General features: G+C 49.2%; 1 protein-coding gene across 1 annotated transcript in view; it reads right to left on the bottom strand.

The window, feature by feature from the left end:
- The window catches only part of adgrf3a (adhesion G protein-coupled receptor F3a), a 171,178-nt gene that overhangs the window by 29,877 nt on the left and 126,890 nt on the right, over nucleotides 1-14,411 (bottom strand). The window contains exons 14-16 of the mRNA XM_072500692.1: nucleotides 8,311-9,684; nucleotides 8,176-8,217; nucleotides 8,046-8,081 (exon numbers count right to left, since the gene is read on the bottom strand). Of these exons, the coding sequence (XP_072356793.1) occupies nucleotides 8,046-8,081; nucleotides 8,176-8,217; nucleotides 8,311-9,684 (1,452 nt within the window). The remainder of the gene's footprint in view (nucleotides 1-8,045; nucleotides 8,082-8,175; nucleotides 8,218-8,310; nucleotides 9,685-14,411) is intronic.

The following is a 14,411-nucleotide window of genomic DNA, read 5'->3' as shown; positions in this document are numbered from 1 at the left end:
GTGTGGGCAAATAAGGCCCCGAGGGTAAAGAGGGTGTTTCTGGACCATATCAGGGACAGGGAGGGCTGGCGCTGCTGAATTTGTGCGACTATTATTGGGCAGCCAATGTGGCGATGATCCGTAAGTGGGTAGTAGAGGGGGAGCGGGCGGCGTGGAAGAGGTTGGAGACGGCGTCCTGCAGGGGCACGGGCCTGAGGGCGCTGGTGACGGCACCGCTGCCGCTCTCGCCAACACGGTACACTACGAGTCCGGTGGTGGCGGCAACGTTGAAGATGTGGGGGCAGTGGAGACGGCATAGAGGCGAGATGGGAGCCTCGGTTTGGTCCCCGATTCGGGAGAACCATCGGTTCGTCCCGGGAGGGATGGATGGGGGGTTTCGGAGCTGGCATCGGGCAGGGATCAGAAGAATGGGGGACCTGTTTATAGATGGAACGTTTGCGAGCCTAGGGGAGCTGGAGGAGAGGTTTGGGCTACCCCCGGGAAATGCGTTCAGGTATATGCAAGTGAGGGCGTTTGTGAGGCGGCAGGTGAGGGAATTCCCATTGCTCCCGGCACAGAGGATTCAGGACAGGGTGATTTTGTGTGTATGGGTCGGAGAAGGCAAGGTTTCGGCAATCTATCAAGAGATGAAAGAAGAGGAGGAGGTTTCGGTAGAGGAGCTAAAGGGCAAGTGGGAGGAGGAGCTTGGGGAGGAGATTGATGAGGGTCTGTGGGCTGATGCCCCGAGTAGGGTTAACTCCTCTTCCTCTTGCGCCAGGCTCAGCTTAATACAATTTAAGGTTACTCACAGAGCACATATGACAGGGGCGAGGTTGAGTAGGTTCTTTGGGATGGAGGACAGGTGTGGGAGGTGCTCGGGAAGCCCGGCGAATCACGTTCACATGTTCTGGTCGTGCCCGGCACTGGGTGGGTTCTGGAGGGGTTTCACGAGGACTATGTCCAAGGTGGTGAAAGTCCAGGTCAAGCCGAGCTGGGGGTTGGCATTATTTGGGGTAACGGATGAACCGGGAGTGCAGGCGGCGAAAGAGGCCGGTATCCTGGCCTTTGCGTCCCTGGTAGCCCGGCGGAGGATCTTGCTATTATGGAAAGACGCAAAGCCCCCCAGTGTGGAAGCTTGGATCAGTGACATGGCAGGGTTCATTAAGCTGGAGAGAATAAAGTTTGCCTTGAGAGGGTCTTCAGGCGGTGGCAACCGTTCCTAGACTATCTCGCAGAGCGTTAGGAGGAGGTCAGCTGCAGCAGCAACCCGGGGGGGGGGGTGGTGTCTCTGTCGGGGGGGGGGTATTTGGGCGGGTGGGGGGGGGGTTTCCCCAAGGGTACTTTTGAATGTCATATGGGGAGGTTAATATATGCGGGAGAAACCCAATGTATAAGTAGTTTATTATTTTTGATTGTGCTGTTTGTGTTCTTTCTTCTTTTTGTTATGGGGGGGGTTTGTTTGTTAAAAATTTTTGTTGGAAAAATTTGAATAAACATATTTAAAAATAAAAAAATAGAGCAAAAGCAGCCCTTCACAGGAACAATGTGCGCTTTGGTATGCTGTACCCAGCGAAACTCTGGGTCACATACCAAGAAAGATAGTATTTCTTTACAGCCCCCGCCGAAGCAAACAAGTTTATCGAGGAACACGGGCTGGAAAACCAAAAGCGAGGATAGAAATACGGGGTCCCTGGCAAGGGGCAACAACACGCCTACGGGGGGAGGGGTGAGGCACCGCTACCCAACGAACCGCCACAGGTGGGAAACCAGGCCCCAGCACGAGGGTACGAGAGTAGCAGAGAAGGGAGAGCAAATGAGGGGAGCGCAGGGTAGGATGGGGGAAGAGCGGGCAGAAAAACGCAGGGTAGAAGCAAGATGTGGTAGTCACCACTATCTTTATATTAGAAGTAGTAACTGTATATTAGGTGGAGTACGGTAAGGTACTAGAGGTACGGGGGTAAATCCCTGCCTGCTGGCTCCGCCCAGTAGGCGGTGTATAAATGTGTGTGCTCGCCGGAGCTGCTCCCATTCTGGGAGCAGCTGCAGGAGGCACAACATCTCTGCTTAATAAAGCCTTGATTATTCCCTACTCTCGTCTTGTAGTAATTGATAGTGCATCACGAGACAGTAACTCCCTAGAGGGGGGTAACTGCACTAGCAAGAAAGCTAGCACCGGGGACATGCAAAAAAGCAGGGCCGCAGCGCACCCCCAACAGAGGGGATGGCGCCAGGCAGAGGGAGGGTGGGACCACTCAACAGGGGCAGGAGGGCAAACGGGGATAGGAGCAGGGGAAAGAGGGACAGAGGGTACGGGAGAGGGGGAGAAAGGGGGAGGAAAGGGAAGGACCGGGGGGGAGGGGCACAGGAAGGGAGGGAACAGGGGGGGGGGCGGAACACAGGGACGGAGGGACAAACAAGGCTAGAAAAGGAACAGCAATCGGGCTACAAAGTGCCACAACCAAGGGCTCGGAACAAGGAATCGCTGCAAACATCCACCCAGTACGCCTCTGGGTGAAGGGAGAGCCCAGAGTTCAGGGAGCCACCCGCGTGGCGGCTGCACAGCGGGCGGACATGCCGGAGGCTCCTTGGACGAAGGGAAGCCCCGGAGCCTAGGGGCCCGACCGCATGGAGAGAGCAGTGACAGCGGCCATCCTGTACGGCCCCCTAAGAAGGGGGAACCCCGGAGAGCAGGGGCGCGTCCACCAGGTAAGAATGGTTAATCCCACAGGAGCGAGGGGACAGAAGCCCCCCTCCAGGATAGTCACCTGGAACGTAAGGTGACTCAACGGCCCAGTGAAAAGATCCAGAGTCCTCAACCACCTAAGAAACGTGAAGGCAGACATAATCTTCCTTCAAAAGACACACCTGAGAGAGCAGGACCGACTGTGGGTAAGAAATGGCTGGGTGGGACAGACCCACCATTCCTGCTCTGGGACGAGGACCAGGGGGGGTGGCAATACTGGTCAGCAAATGGGTGATGTTTAGGGCGACAAAGACGGTTGCGGACCCAGGGGAACGGTACGTCATAGTTAACGGGACCCTGGATGGGGCACCGGTAGTACTAGTTAACATGTACGCGCCCAACTGGGATGACACGAGCTTAATCAAGAAGACCATGGCAGAAATCCCTGACATAGAGATGCACCAGCTAATCATGGGGAGGGACTTCAACTGTATACAGGACCCAACGACTGACAGATCGAACCCCAAGTCGGGGAAACCCTCAAACATGGCAAGGGAACTCAGTCACTTTATGGAACAGATGGGAGCGTGGACCCCTGGAGGTTCACCCACCCAGGGGAGAAGGAGTTCTTCTTCTCCCCAGTACACAACGTATACACCAGAATGACTTCTTTGTGGTGGGGAAAACGGTGCTTCCGGGGATAGACAAAGTGGAATACTCCGCAATTGTGATATCAGACCACGCTCCACATTACATGGACGTGAGACTGGAGACGTGCAGGGCCCAACGCCCCACATGGAGGTTGGACGTTGCCCTACTAGCTGACAAGGCCTCAATGAAAAGATATCGCGGGCCATAGCAGAGTACACGGAGAACAATCAGAACGGGAAGAACTCACCCTCCACGTTCTGGGAAGCGCTAAAGGCCGGACTAAGAGGGGAAATTGTCGCTTTCGAAGCACAAAGAGATAGGGAGGAAAGGGCGGCTAGGCAGCAGCTGGTCGACTCCATACTGGAGGTAGACCATAAATACTCTGAGGCCCCGACCGTAGAGCTCCTGGCGGACAGGAAAGAGTTACAAAGGAACTTTGATCTGCTCTCCACCAGGAAAGCAGTGCACCAACTCCGCCAGGCACGTGGGACCCTAAACGAACACGGAGACAAAGCCAGCCGCCTGCTGGCACACCAACTGAGAAAGCAGGCAGCCACCAGAGAAATTTCACAAATCAGGGATACCAGAGGCGCATTACAAACAGAGCCAGAAAATATCAACAAAGCCTTCAAGGCCTTCTACCAAGGGCTGTACACCTCAGAGCCCCCAATGGGGGAGTCCGGGATGAAACGGTTCCTTGAAGGACTGGACATACCAGTCGTGGGGGAGCGCAGAAAACGGGGCCTGGCAGCACCACTAGCACTGGGAGAGATCATTGACAGCATTAGCTCCATGCAGGCGGAGAAGGCACCGGGACCAGACGGGTTCCCGGCGGACTTCTACAAAATATTTGCGACAGCACTGGCCCCGCACCTGCGGGAGATGTTCACAGACTCGCTGGCTAGGGGCACACTGCCACCCACGCTAGCACAGGCCTCAATCTCGCTGATACCTAAGAAAGATAAAGACCCAACGGAATGTGGGTCATACAGACCCATCTCACTGCTGACGCAGATGCCAAAATACTGGCCAAGATTCTAGCCAAAGGCTAGAAGACTGCGTACCAGAGGTGGTCGCAGAGGACCAGATGGGCTTTGTCAAAGGTAGACAGCTTACATCCAACATTAGGCACCTGCTGAACGTGATAATGACCCCATTCGGGGAGAGAACACCAGAGGTGATCGTCTCCCGAGACTCAGAAAAGGCCTTCGACAGAATCGAATAGAAATACCTCATAGAGGTACTGGAGCGGTTTGGGCTTGGAACAGGATTCACCTCCTGGGTAAAACTCCTATACAGCACTCCCATGGCGAGTGTACAGACCAACAACACCAACTCCCGATACTTCCAGCTGCAGAAGGGCACCAGACAAGGATGCCCACTGTCCCCACTGCTGTTCGCTCTAGCGATCGAACCATTAGCAATTGCTCTCAGAGCAGCAAAAAGCTGGAGGGGGATCCAAAGGGGTGGCAGAGAGCACAGAGTCTCACTCTATGCAGATGACCTGCTCCTCTATATTTCGGACCCACAAAGCAGCATGGATGGGATCATCGCGCTCCTGAAAGAGTTTGGCGCCTTCTCGGGCTACAAACTCAACAGGAGCAAAAGCGAGATCTTCCCAGTACATCCACAAGTAGGTGGGGCAGCCCTAACGGGACTGCCGTTTAAACAAGCCCAACACAAATTCCGCTACCTGGGGATCCAAATAGCCCATGACTGGAATGGGATCCACAAATGGAACCTCACCAGTCTGACAGAGGAAGTAAAAAAGGACCTGCAAAGATGGAACACACTCCCACTCTCCCTCGCGGGGAGAGTCCAGACGATCAAAATGAACGTGCTGCCCAGGTACCTCTTCCTATTCAGATCCATCCCGATCTACATCCCCAAGGCCTTTTTCAAAGCATTAGACAAACTAATCATGGCGTTCGTATGAGGTGGGTGGGGGGGGGGGGGGGGTGAAGAATGCTAGGATCTCAAAGAAGGTCTTACAAAAAACAAAATCAAGGGGAGGGCTAGCCCTCCCAAACCTACAATCTACCACTGGGCGGCGACGGCCGAGCGAATAAGGGGATGGATCAAGGAGCCAGAAGCCGAGTGGGTGCGCGCGGAAGAGACCTCCTGCATGGGGACCTCCCTCCGGGCCCTCGCCATGGCGGCACTCCCATCCCCACCCAAAAAACACTCCAGCAGCCCGGTGGTGATAGCCACCCTCCAGTCCTGGAACCAACCACGGCAGCAATTTGGCCTGACCAAAATGTCAGACAAAACTCCCATCTGCAACAACCATAGGTTCACATCAGCACTGACTGACGCCACCTTCAAAAGGTGGAGACAGGACGGGGGGACACGGACAGTCAGGGACCTATATACTGACGGCAGGGTCGCAACACTGGACGTACTGACAGAGAAATTCCAGCTAGCCAGGGGGAACGAGCTAAGGTACCTGCAACTCAAAAACTTCCTATGAAAGGAGACAAGGACTTACCTACAACCACCACGACAGACATTACTGGAAGAGTAACTAGACGCAAGCATATTAGAGAAAGGAGACTAGCGACATGTATGACCGACTGGTAGAAGGGGCCGGCACCATACTGGACGCAACAGGAATGAAATGGGAGGAGTACCTGGGGATTGAAATAGAGTGGTGACTCTGGAGCAAAGCACTGCATAGCGTCAACTCCACCTCCACGTGCGCAAGGCTCAGCCTGACGCAACTAAAAGTAGTTCATGGAGCCCACTTAACAAGAACTCGTCTGAGTAGGTTCTTCCCGGAGGTGGAGGATAAATGTGAACGGTACCAAGGAGGCCCGGCCAACCATGCCCACATGTTCTGGTCCTGCCCCAGACTTGTGGAGCACTGGACTACCTTCTTCGAGGCAATGTCCAAAGTGGTGGGAGTGAGGTTGGAGCCATGCCCGAAAGTGGCGGTCTTCGGGGCTTCAGACAAGCCAGATCTATTCCTGGGGAGGAGGGCAGACGTCCTTGCCTTTGCCTCCCTGATCGCCCGCCGTAGAATCCTGTTCGGCTGGCGGTCAGCAGCACCACCCAAATCTGCAGACTAGCTGTCCAACCTCTCGGAATCTCTCCAAATTCGCCATCCGAGGGTCAGATGACGGCTTCCACAGAACATGGGAGCCATTCACTCAATTGTTCCGGGATTTGTTTGTGGCCAACAAACAAGCAGAAGAATAGCCAGGTAGCAAGAACCAGAAAGAAGCCAAAGCATGAGAGGGAGGGATAGACTGGGATAGGTGGGGGGGGGGGGGGGGGGGGCAGCTCAATCTAGGAGGAAGGAAAGGCGAACCACAGGGGGGGGGCGAGGGGGGGGGGCGGAGGTGGAGGAGGGAAGAGACAGGGAACAATAGAGGAGAGCCAGGGACGTAGGTGAGGGGGGAAGCAAGGAAACGTTAACTAACTGGACATCCACAGGAAAGAGAAAAAGGAGAATACAGGCGGAGGACGGGAGGGCCAGCTGAAGCGGTAGTGAGCACGAGACGACAACGGCACCGAAATCCGTCCGGGCAACACCGGCACCAGACCCATTCGAGGATTGCCCTCCGGAATTGGCTCTCCGGCACGAACAGATGCCTACTTATGTGTGTAAATAATTTTGCCAAGTGTACAGTGTTGCTGCGGCTGGGCGGGTGCATTATACCCGACCAGTTACATTATTTGATTTTGTACTTTTCTCGTGTTGTTACTGTTTTTTTTTTTCTTTTCTCCTCCCCCTTTGTGATTTGTGGGTGTGTGCTCTTTCCTTCTATATAGATATATATATCATATCCTGTGTACATAACGGCAAATATACTTTGTTCAAAAATCCAACAAAAAACATTTATAAAAAAAAAACTCCACAAGGACAGTGACCCAGAGCCGGGATCGAACCTGGGACCTCGGCACCGTGAGGCAGCAGAGATGAAGGCACTACATCAATGAACACCTTTCTTACTCTTCCCTACTGGGTTGCCTATATGTCTAGGATAAGGCGCAAGCCTGAAAAGATGATCACAGAATGTCTGAATTGTTACGGCACAGAAGGAGACCATTCGACCCATCTTATCTGCATTGGTTCTCCAAATGTGCATGTTCCCCGTGCCCCTGTACATTGTTTCTATTCAAATAATTATCTAATGCCTTCTTTAATGCATCAATTGAACCTGCCTCCACCACTTCTAGGCCGTGCATTCCAGACCCAAACCATTTGTTACGTGAAAATGTTTTGTCTCGCATCACATTTGGAGCTGACCAAACTATTGTCTCCCAAGCCAACAGTTTCAGCTGAAATTTTTTTTACAAAAGAAACTGGAGTTAGGCTTTTTTACTTGATTGCTCCAAGCTTCTTCAGTGTTTCAAGGCAAGCAGTAGGGTTGGAACACTTTTCTGGACTACTTCTGCATCAGGAATGTGCCTGCCTCTTAGAAATATTGATTGTGACCGTAGATAGTACGAATTTCACCAGAGATGACATTTGTCCATCCCATTTCGACAGGAAATATTAGTCACAGTTTCTCTGGGTTGAACAGCTAGAGTTTATTAGCCCTTTCCCATTTCATATCCTAACTTGTGTTTGCCCACCTCAATCCCTAAATGATTTCCACAACATACAAATGCAATCGTGCACTTGCATCATTTTAGCTGAAACTTCCAAGACTTTTATCAAGGCAATCATTTAACTCATTCATCTTGTTACTTATGATGTAATTTCAGGTTTAGAAATAAGACTTACCATTAACTTCACCCGATTTATGAAGGCTTCTCGTACCTACAATTCAAAAAGAAGTAACATTTAAAATTAATTCTGAACAAAAGAAGCAAAAGTGCATAAATTCACAAAAATGAAGCTCAAATGTTTTCACCTTGATCTCTGTGACACCGGTTGTTATTAAAATAAACAAACCCTTGAAGAGAAATGGTAATGTATTGTTATCATCTCCAGTCAAAGTTCACAACGTTATTTAATGCTACAGTACTGGGCCTGATATGTACTTTACCTGAATTGAGTTTAAGAGAACAAAAGCATAATGCTCAAAATCATGAGAATCTTCCGTCAGAGAAAATCCAACGATCCAGGTCAATCCAAAAGTTGGAGTGAGAATCAGGATGGCTTTAACGATTTTCGTAATTGTTTCTTTGTCCTCCTTGTTTCTTATTCCTTCTGATACAGATGGCCTCATTAGTTTCATAATGACCACTGCCAGGATTAGCATATTGATTCCAATAATGCATCCAACTGGTATGATGAATGTATAAAAGGCGGTGAATTCTCCAGACGGTTTGGCATTTAGCCAACAGACTTTTTCCTTCTTATATTTCCCTTTGCTTATGAAGGTTGTGGTTGTAGCGATAACTATTGCGAGGGGGCAAACATAGCCAACAAAAAACGAAAAAGACATAAAGATTGACTTTGTCATTTGATGGAAAACAAAGAGAAGCCGGTAGAGAAGTGTTAGGCTTTGTGTTAGTGTCCAAAAGAATACTGAAAGGAAGAAAAAATGACAGAATATTGTTGCAATTGTACACAAGGTTTCATTGTTTTTAACAGAATGGATCGCACCAATTAGGAAGAAACATTGAGCAAATAGCAAAGCAATCGCAGTGTTGATGAGGGTGGTGTGACGGAAATGGGTCACACTGGTTTTGACAACTGCGTTCCACACAACAATTTCAACAGTGATAAATAATACCAGCGACCCAATGGAAATCACCATTCCTATGTAGGTAATTTCATCAAGAAATGGAATTAGTCGTTCACTGCGAGACATGAGCACAGAAAAGGGTGTTAAGTGATTGCAAATGCAGTATGTTCCATTGACAGAAACTTTTGTTTTGCAACCTACAAGTGACCAGCCGCCTTTGTGATAATCCCAGAAAACACACCTTGCAGTTTTCAAATCACCATTTGCTTGTTTTGGAGGAAAAAACATTTTGATGGATAAATTAATATCTGTTTTCTTTTCACTCGTGTTCACTTTCAACGTAGTCGCTTGAACCCGGCTGTTTATAAAGTAATCTTTTGGAAGTCCTTCTGATTCTGTATTTTGGGGTAAAATGTCATCTATATTTAGATACAGGATGGTTGATATTTTGAAAGAATTATTTTTCATGCTTTCTTTCAAAATGTTGATATCTATCTCTGCGGTATAATTTTCAGAAAACCTCTGAAAATAACTGTCCTCGGGTTCAGCGTCAAATTCTTTTCCTTTTAACTCAATGTTCGCAAATAATACACTGAATTCTTTTTCAGGAGGCGTAAAAAAGTCACTGAATGATTCAACTGCTCTCATTAATATACTTGAATCAAACTCGACGTTTTCTGTGGCATCCTTTCTTTGTCTTGTTACATTGCTTGCTATCGAGAGGAAATCCTACAAGGAAATAAAAGTAATACAAGAATATCACAGATGCAGAGCCAGAATGATAAATCATAGAGTTAGAACAAAATCTTCAATATTGTTTAAATGAGAAATCCACCCCAGTTTATGAATGCTATTTAGCATTTTATAACTGATTATCTTAGATGTGGCTGTTTTAATTTTAGTTACATTTGTTAACTTCCGCTATATAAATTAGAGTTACCAAGCCAAAGATCAAAAACCCTTTTGCATTTTTTGAACCAGCACATTACACTTACAAGACAAATATAGCAGGTATATGCAGGGTTTGCCTGCAGCAAATTTCAACCCCTGCCTCACAAGGGAACTCCCATAGCTCAATGGCAATAGTCACACTTACAACTTTACTTAGTCCACTTTGAACCAAATTCATTGTCAAGTTAGTATCAAATTTAGATAACTCCATGCTATGCTAGCAAATAATAATAGAATGATACAGTAAAAGATGAGACCATTTGGCCCAGTGTGCCTGAGCAACTCTTAAGTACAGTGATCTAATTAATGCCACTCCCCTTTTCTTATAGCTCTGTAATTTTTCCCTCTTCAAATATTTATGCAAATCCATTTTCACCATTACTTTTGAATCTGCTTCCATCACCCTTTCAGGTAGAGTATCCCAGATCACAAAACACGCTGCGAAAAAAACATATTTGCCCATGCCTCATCTGGTTCTTTTTTTCCAATCGCTTCTGCACACCAACCCTTCTGCCAGTGGAAACAGTTTCTCTTTATTTGCTCTAAAAGAACCATTCATTGTTTTGGACACCTGTATCGAATCTCCTCTGTTCTAATAACAATAGCAACTTCTCCACTATCTCAACGCAAATGAAATTTCTCAACATTGATAAAATCCTAGTAAATCCCCTCTGAACCCTCTCCAATGTCTTAGCATTCTTCCTAAACTATGTTGCCCTGAATGGAACATAATAGTCTATTATAAGCTCAACCAGTTTGGCAGATCTACCAAGTTTTTGCACCCTGTTACTCTATTAATAAGCATGGGATATATGGCACAGAAACAGGTCAATCGGCCCAACAAGTCCATGCTGGTATTAATGCTCCACCTGATCTTCCTCCCACTTTTTTCAACTAACTTTGCTATCATAGTCATCCACTTCCATCTCCCTCAAGCGCTTGTATAAAGTGAAGGATCCCATAAGTTGTTAAAAGTTTTCTGAATGTATCCTGCCACCTTGAAAGATTTATGCATGTACACCCACTTTGTTCTATAAAATTGTCCTAATTATTTTACATTGCCTCTCCTCATTATTCCTACCTAAATGTCTCATTTCACACTTCTGTGGATTAACTTTCACTTGCTATGTCTATATCCTCCTGAAGATTTAGTATCATCTGAAAACATTTAAATTATGCCCTGTGTACAAATCCAGGTCATTAATATACATTAAAGACCTAGATTACAATTTACCAAATGTATTTTATATCAATGAATGTACCCAAAAGACATTAGTCTGAGCTTAATTTGAAACTGGACAGAAGAATAAATAATAGCATGTTAACTCACTTAAAATTGTTCTTTTTTGATGACAGCATATTTGAAAAAATCAAAGTTTCATATTTCAAATGTACTTTTATCAGTTTATATTTCTCAGAAATAGCATTACTGTTACCAGAAAACAATTCAGGTTAGGACTGACCTCAAGTGGACTTCCGGGTGCGGCGATGACCAGCTGAGTCGCACGTTTCGGCAGCTCCCGGTGAAACGGACTTTTGGGCTCTTGATAGGAGCCCCAACGGCAATTTTGACGGCTAAAAACACTGTGCGGTAAACCAGAAGGGAATCCCCCCTGGATACGAATGAAAAAAGGAGGAGAAAGTGGCCGGATTGCAGTGGATCCTTTAGAACAGCGGCAAGGAAGGCAAGCAAAAACCAAGATGGCGTCGGAAGGTGGCAGTTTAACATGGGGCCCTGAACAACAAGAGTTCTTGAAATGCTGTGTGGAAGAGCTCAAAAAGGAAATGAAGAAAGAGCTGTTGGCCCCGATACTACAGGCGATCGAAGGGATAAAGGAGGAACAAAAGACCCAGGAGCGGGAGCTTCGGGTCATGAAGGCAAAGGCAGCCGAGAATGAGGACGACATACAGGGCCTGGTGGTGAAGACGGAGACGCATGAGGCACATCAGAAACGATGTGTGGAAAGGTTGGAGGCACTGGAGAACAACGCAAGGAGGAACAACCTGAGGATTCTTGGTCTTCCTGAAGGTGCGGAGGGAGCGGACGTTGGGGCATATGTGAGCACGATGCTGCACTCGTTAATGGGAGCGGAGGCCCCGGCGGGTCCGTTGGAGGTGGAGGGAGCATACGGAGTGATGGCGCGAGGACCGAGAGCAGGAGAAATTCCCAGAGCCATAGTGGTGAGATTCCTCCGTTTTAAGGATAGAGAAATGGTCCTTAGATGGGCAAAGAAAACTCGGAGCAGTAAATGGGAGAACGCGGTGATCCGCGTTTATCACGATAGGAGTGCGGAGGTGGCGAGAAGGAGGGCGAGCTTTAATCGGGCCAAGGCAGTTCTTCATAAAAAGAAGATAAAGTTTGGAATGCTGCAACCGGCAAGACTGTGGGTCACATATCGAGGGAGGCACCACTACTTTGAGACGGCGGATGAAGCGTGGACTTTTATTGTGGAAGAAAAACTGGAATGAGCGGGTTATTAAAATGAACGTTTGAACAAAGTGGTGGGGCGAATGTGGGGGGGCGAAGAGGGGGGTTAAAAAGGGGGGAAAGAGGAGTTTTATGTACTAATCCTGCGATGTGGTAACTTTTCTCTCTTCCACAGGTGGTGATGGGGGGAGGAGGGGAGGTGGAGGAGATGGGGCGTTGGCCATTGGGGGCGGGGCCAAGGGAGAAGCGCAGGCTTGGTTCCCGCGCTATGATAATCATGGCGGGAATAGAGAAGCAGGAAGGAGGGGGCGTCGCACGGTGCGAGCCGAGGTCACGGGGGGAAGCCGAGGTCGGCCAGAGTTTGCTGACTTCTGGGAGCAACATGGGGGGAGTAATTACGCTAGCGGGGGATCTAGCGGGGGGGGGGAATGGGAGGGGGGAATTACTGGGTTGCTGCTGCTGGGGAGAGGGGGGAGCTGGTATGGGAGGGGATGGGTGGGGGGGCACCGCCTGGGGGAGATACAGCTGCGTGGGAACCGGGTGAGGAGCTGGAAAAAGGGGATGGCTAATCGACAAGGGGGGGGGTGGGAAGCCCCCCAACCCGGCTGATCACGTGGAACGTGAGAGGGCTGAACGGGCCGATAAAGAGGGCACGGGTACTCGCACACCTTAAGAAACTTAAGGCAGATGTGGTTATGTTACAGGAAACGCACCTGAAACTGATAGACCAGGTTAGGCTACGCAAAGGATGGGTGGGGCAGGTGTTCCATTCGGGGCTAGATGCGAAAAACAGGGGGGTGGCTATATTAGTGGGGAAGCGGGTAATGTTCGAGGCAAAGACTATAGTGGCGGATAACGGGGGCAGATACGTGATGGTGAGTGGCAAACTACAGGGGGAGACGGTGGTTTTGGTAAACGTATATGCCCCGAACTGGGATGATGCCAATTTTATGAGGCGGATGCTAGGACGCATTCCGGACCTAGAGATGGGAAAGCTGATAGTGAGGGGAGATTTTAATACGGTGTTGGAACCAGGGCTGGATAGGTCGAAGTCCAGGACTGGAAGGAGGCCGGCAGTAGCCAAGGTACTTAAAGATTTTATGGAGCAGATGGGAGGTGTAGACCCGTGGAGATTTAGCAGACCTAGGAGTAAGGAGTTCTCGTTTTTCTCCTATGTCCATAAAGTCTACTCGCGAATAGACTTTTTTGTGCTGGGAAGGGCGTTGATCCCGAAGGTGAGGGGAACGGAGTATACGGCTATAGCCATTCCGGATCACGCTCCACACTGGGTAGACTTGGAGATAGGGGAGGAAACAGGAGGGCGCCCACCCTGGAGAATGGACATGGGACTAATGGCAGATGAGGGGGTGTGTCTAAGGGTGAGGGGGTGCATTGAAAAGTACTTGGAACTCAATGATAATGGGGAGGTCCAGGTGGGAGTGGTCTGGGAGGCGTTGAAGGCGGTGGTTAGAGGGGAGCTGATATCAATAAGGGCACATAATGGGAAGCAGGAGAGTAAGGAACGGGAGCGGTTGCTGCAAGAACTTTTGAGGGTGGACAGACAATATGCGGAAGCACCGGAGGAGGGACTGTACAGGGAAAGGCAAAGGCTACATGTAGAATTTGACTTGCTGACTACGGGCACTGCAGAGGCACAATGGAGGAAGGCACAGGGTGTACAGTACGAATATGGGGAGAAGGCGAGCAGGTTGCTGGCACACCAATTGAGGAAAAGGGGAGCAGCGAGGGAAATAGGGGGAGTGAGGGATGAGGAAGGAGAGATGGAGCGGGGAGCGGAGAGAGTGAATGGAGTGTTCAAGACATTTTATAAAAAATTATATGAAGCTCAACCCCCGGATGGGAGGGAGAGAATGATGGGCTTCTTGGATCGGCTGGAATTTCCCAAGGTGGAAGAGCAGGAAAGGGTGGGACTGGGAGCACAGATCGAGGTAGAAGAAGTGGTGAAAGGAATTAGGAGCATGCAGGCGGGAAAGGCCCCGGAACCGGATGGATTCCCAGTCGAATTCTATAGAAAATATGTGGACTTGCTCGCCCCGGTATTGATGAGGACCTTTAA

Source organism: Scyliorhinus torazame, chromosome 4, assembly GCF_047496885.1.
Source record: "Scyliorhinus torazame isolate Kashiwa2021f chromosome 4, sScyTor2.1, whole genome shotgun sequence".
In the NCBI taxonomy this organism is placed as follows: domain Eukaryota; kingdom Metazoa; phylum Chordata; class Chondrichthyes; order Carcharhiniformes; family Scyliorhinidae; genus Scyliorhinus; species Scyliorhinus torazame.
Note: the sequence above shows the minus strand (reverse complement) of the source record. Positions and strands in the feature narration are given on the sequence as shown.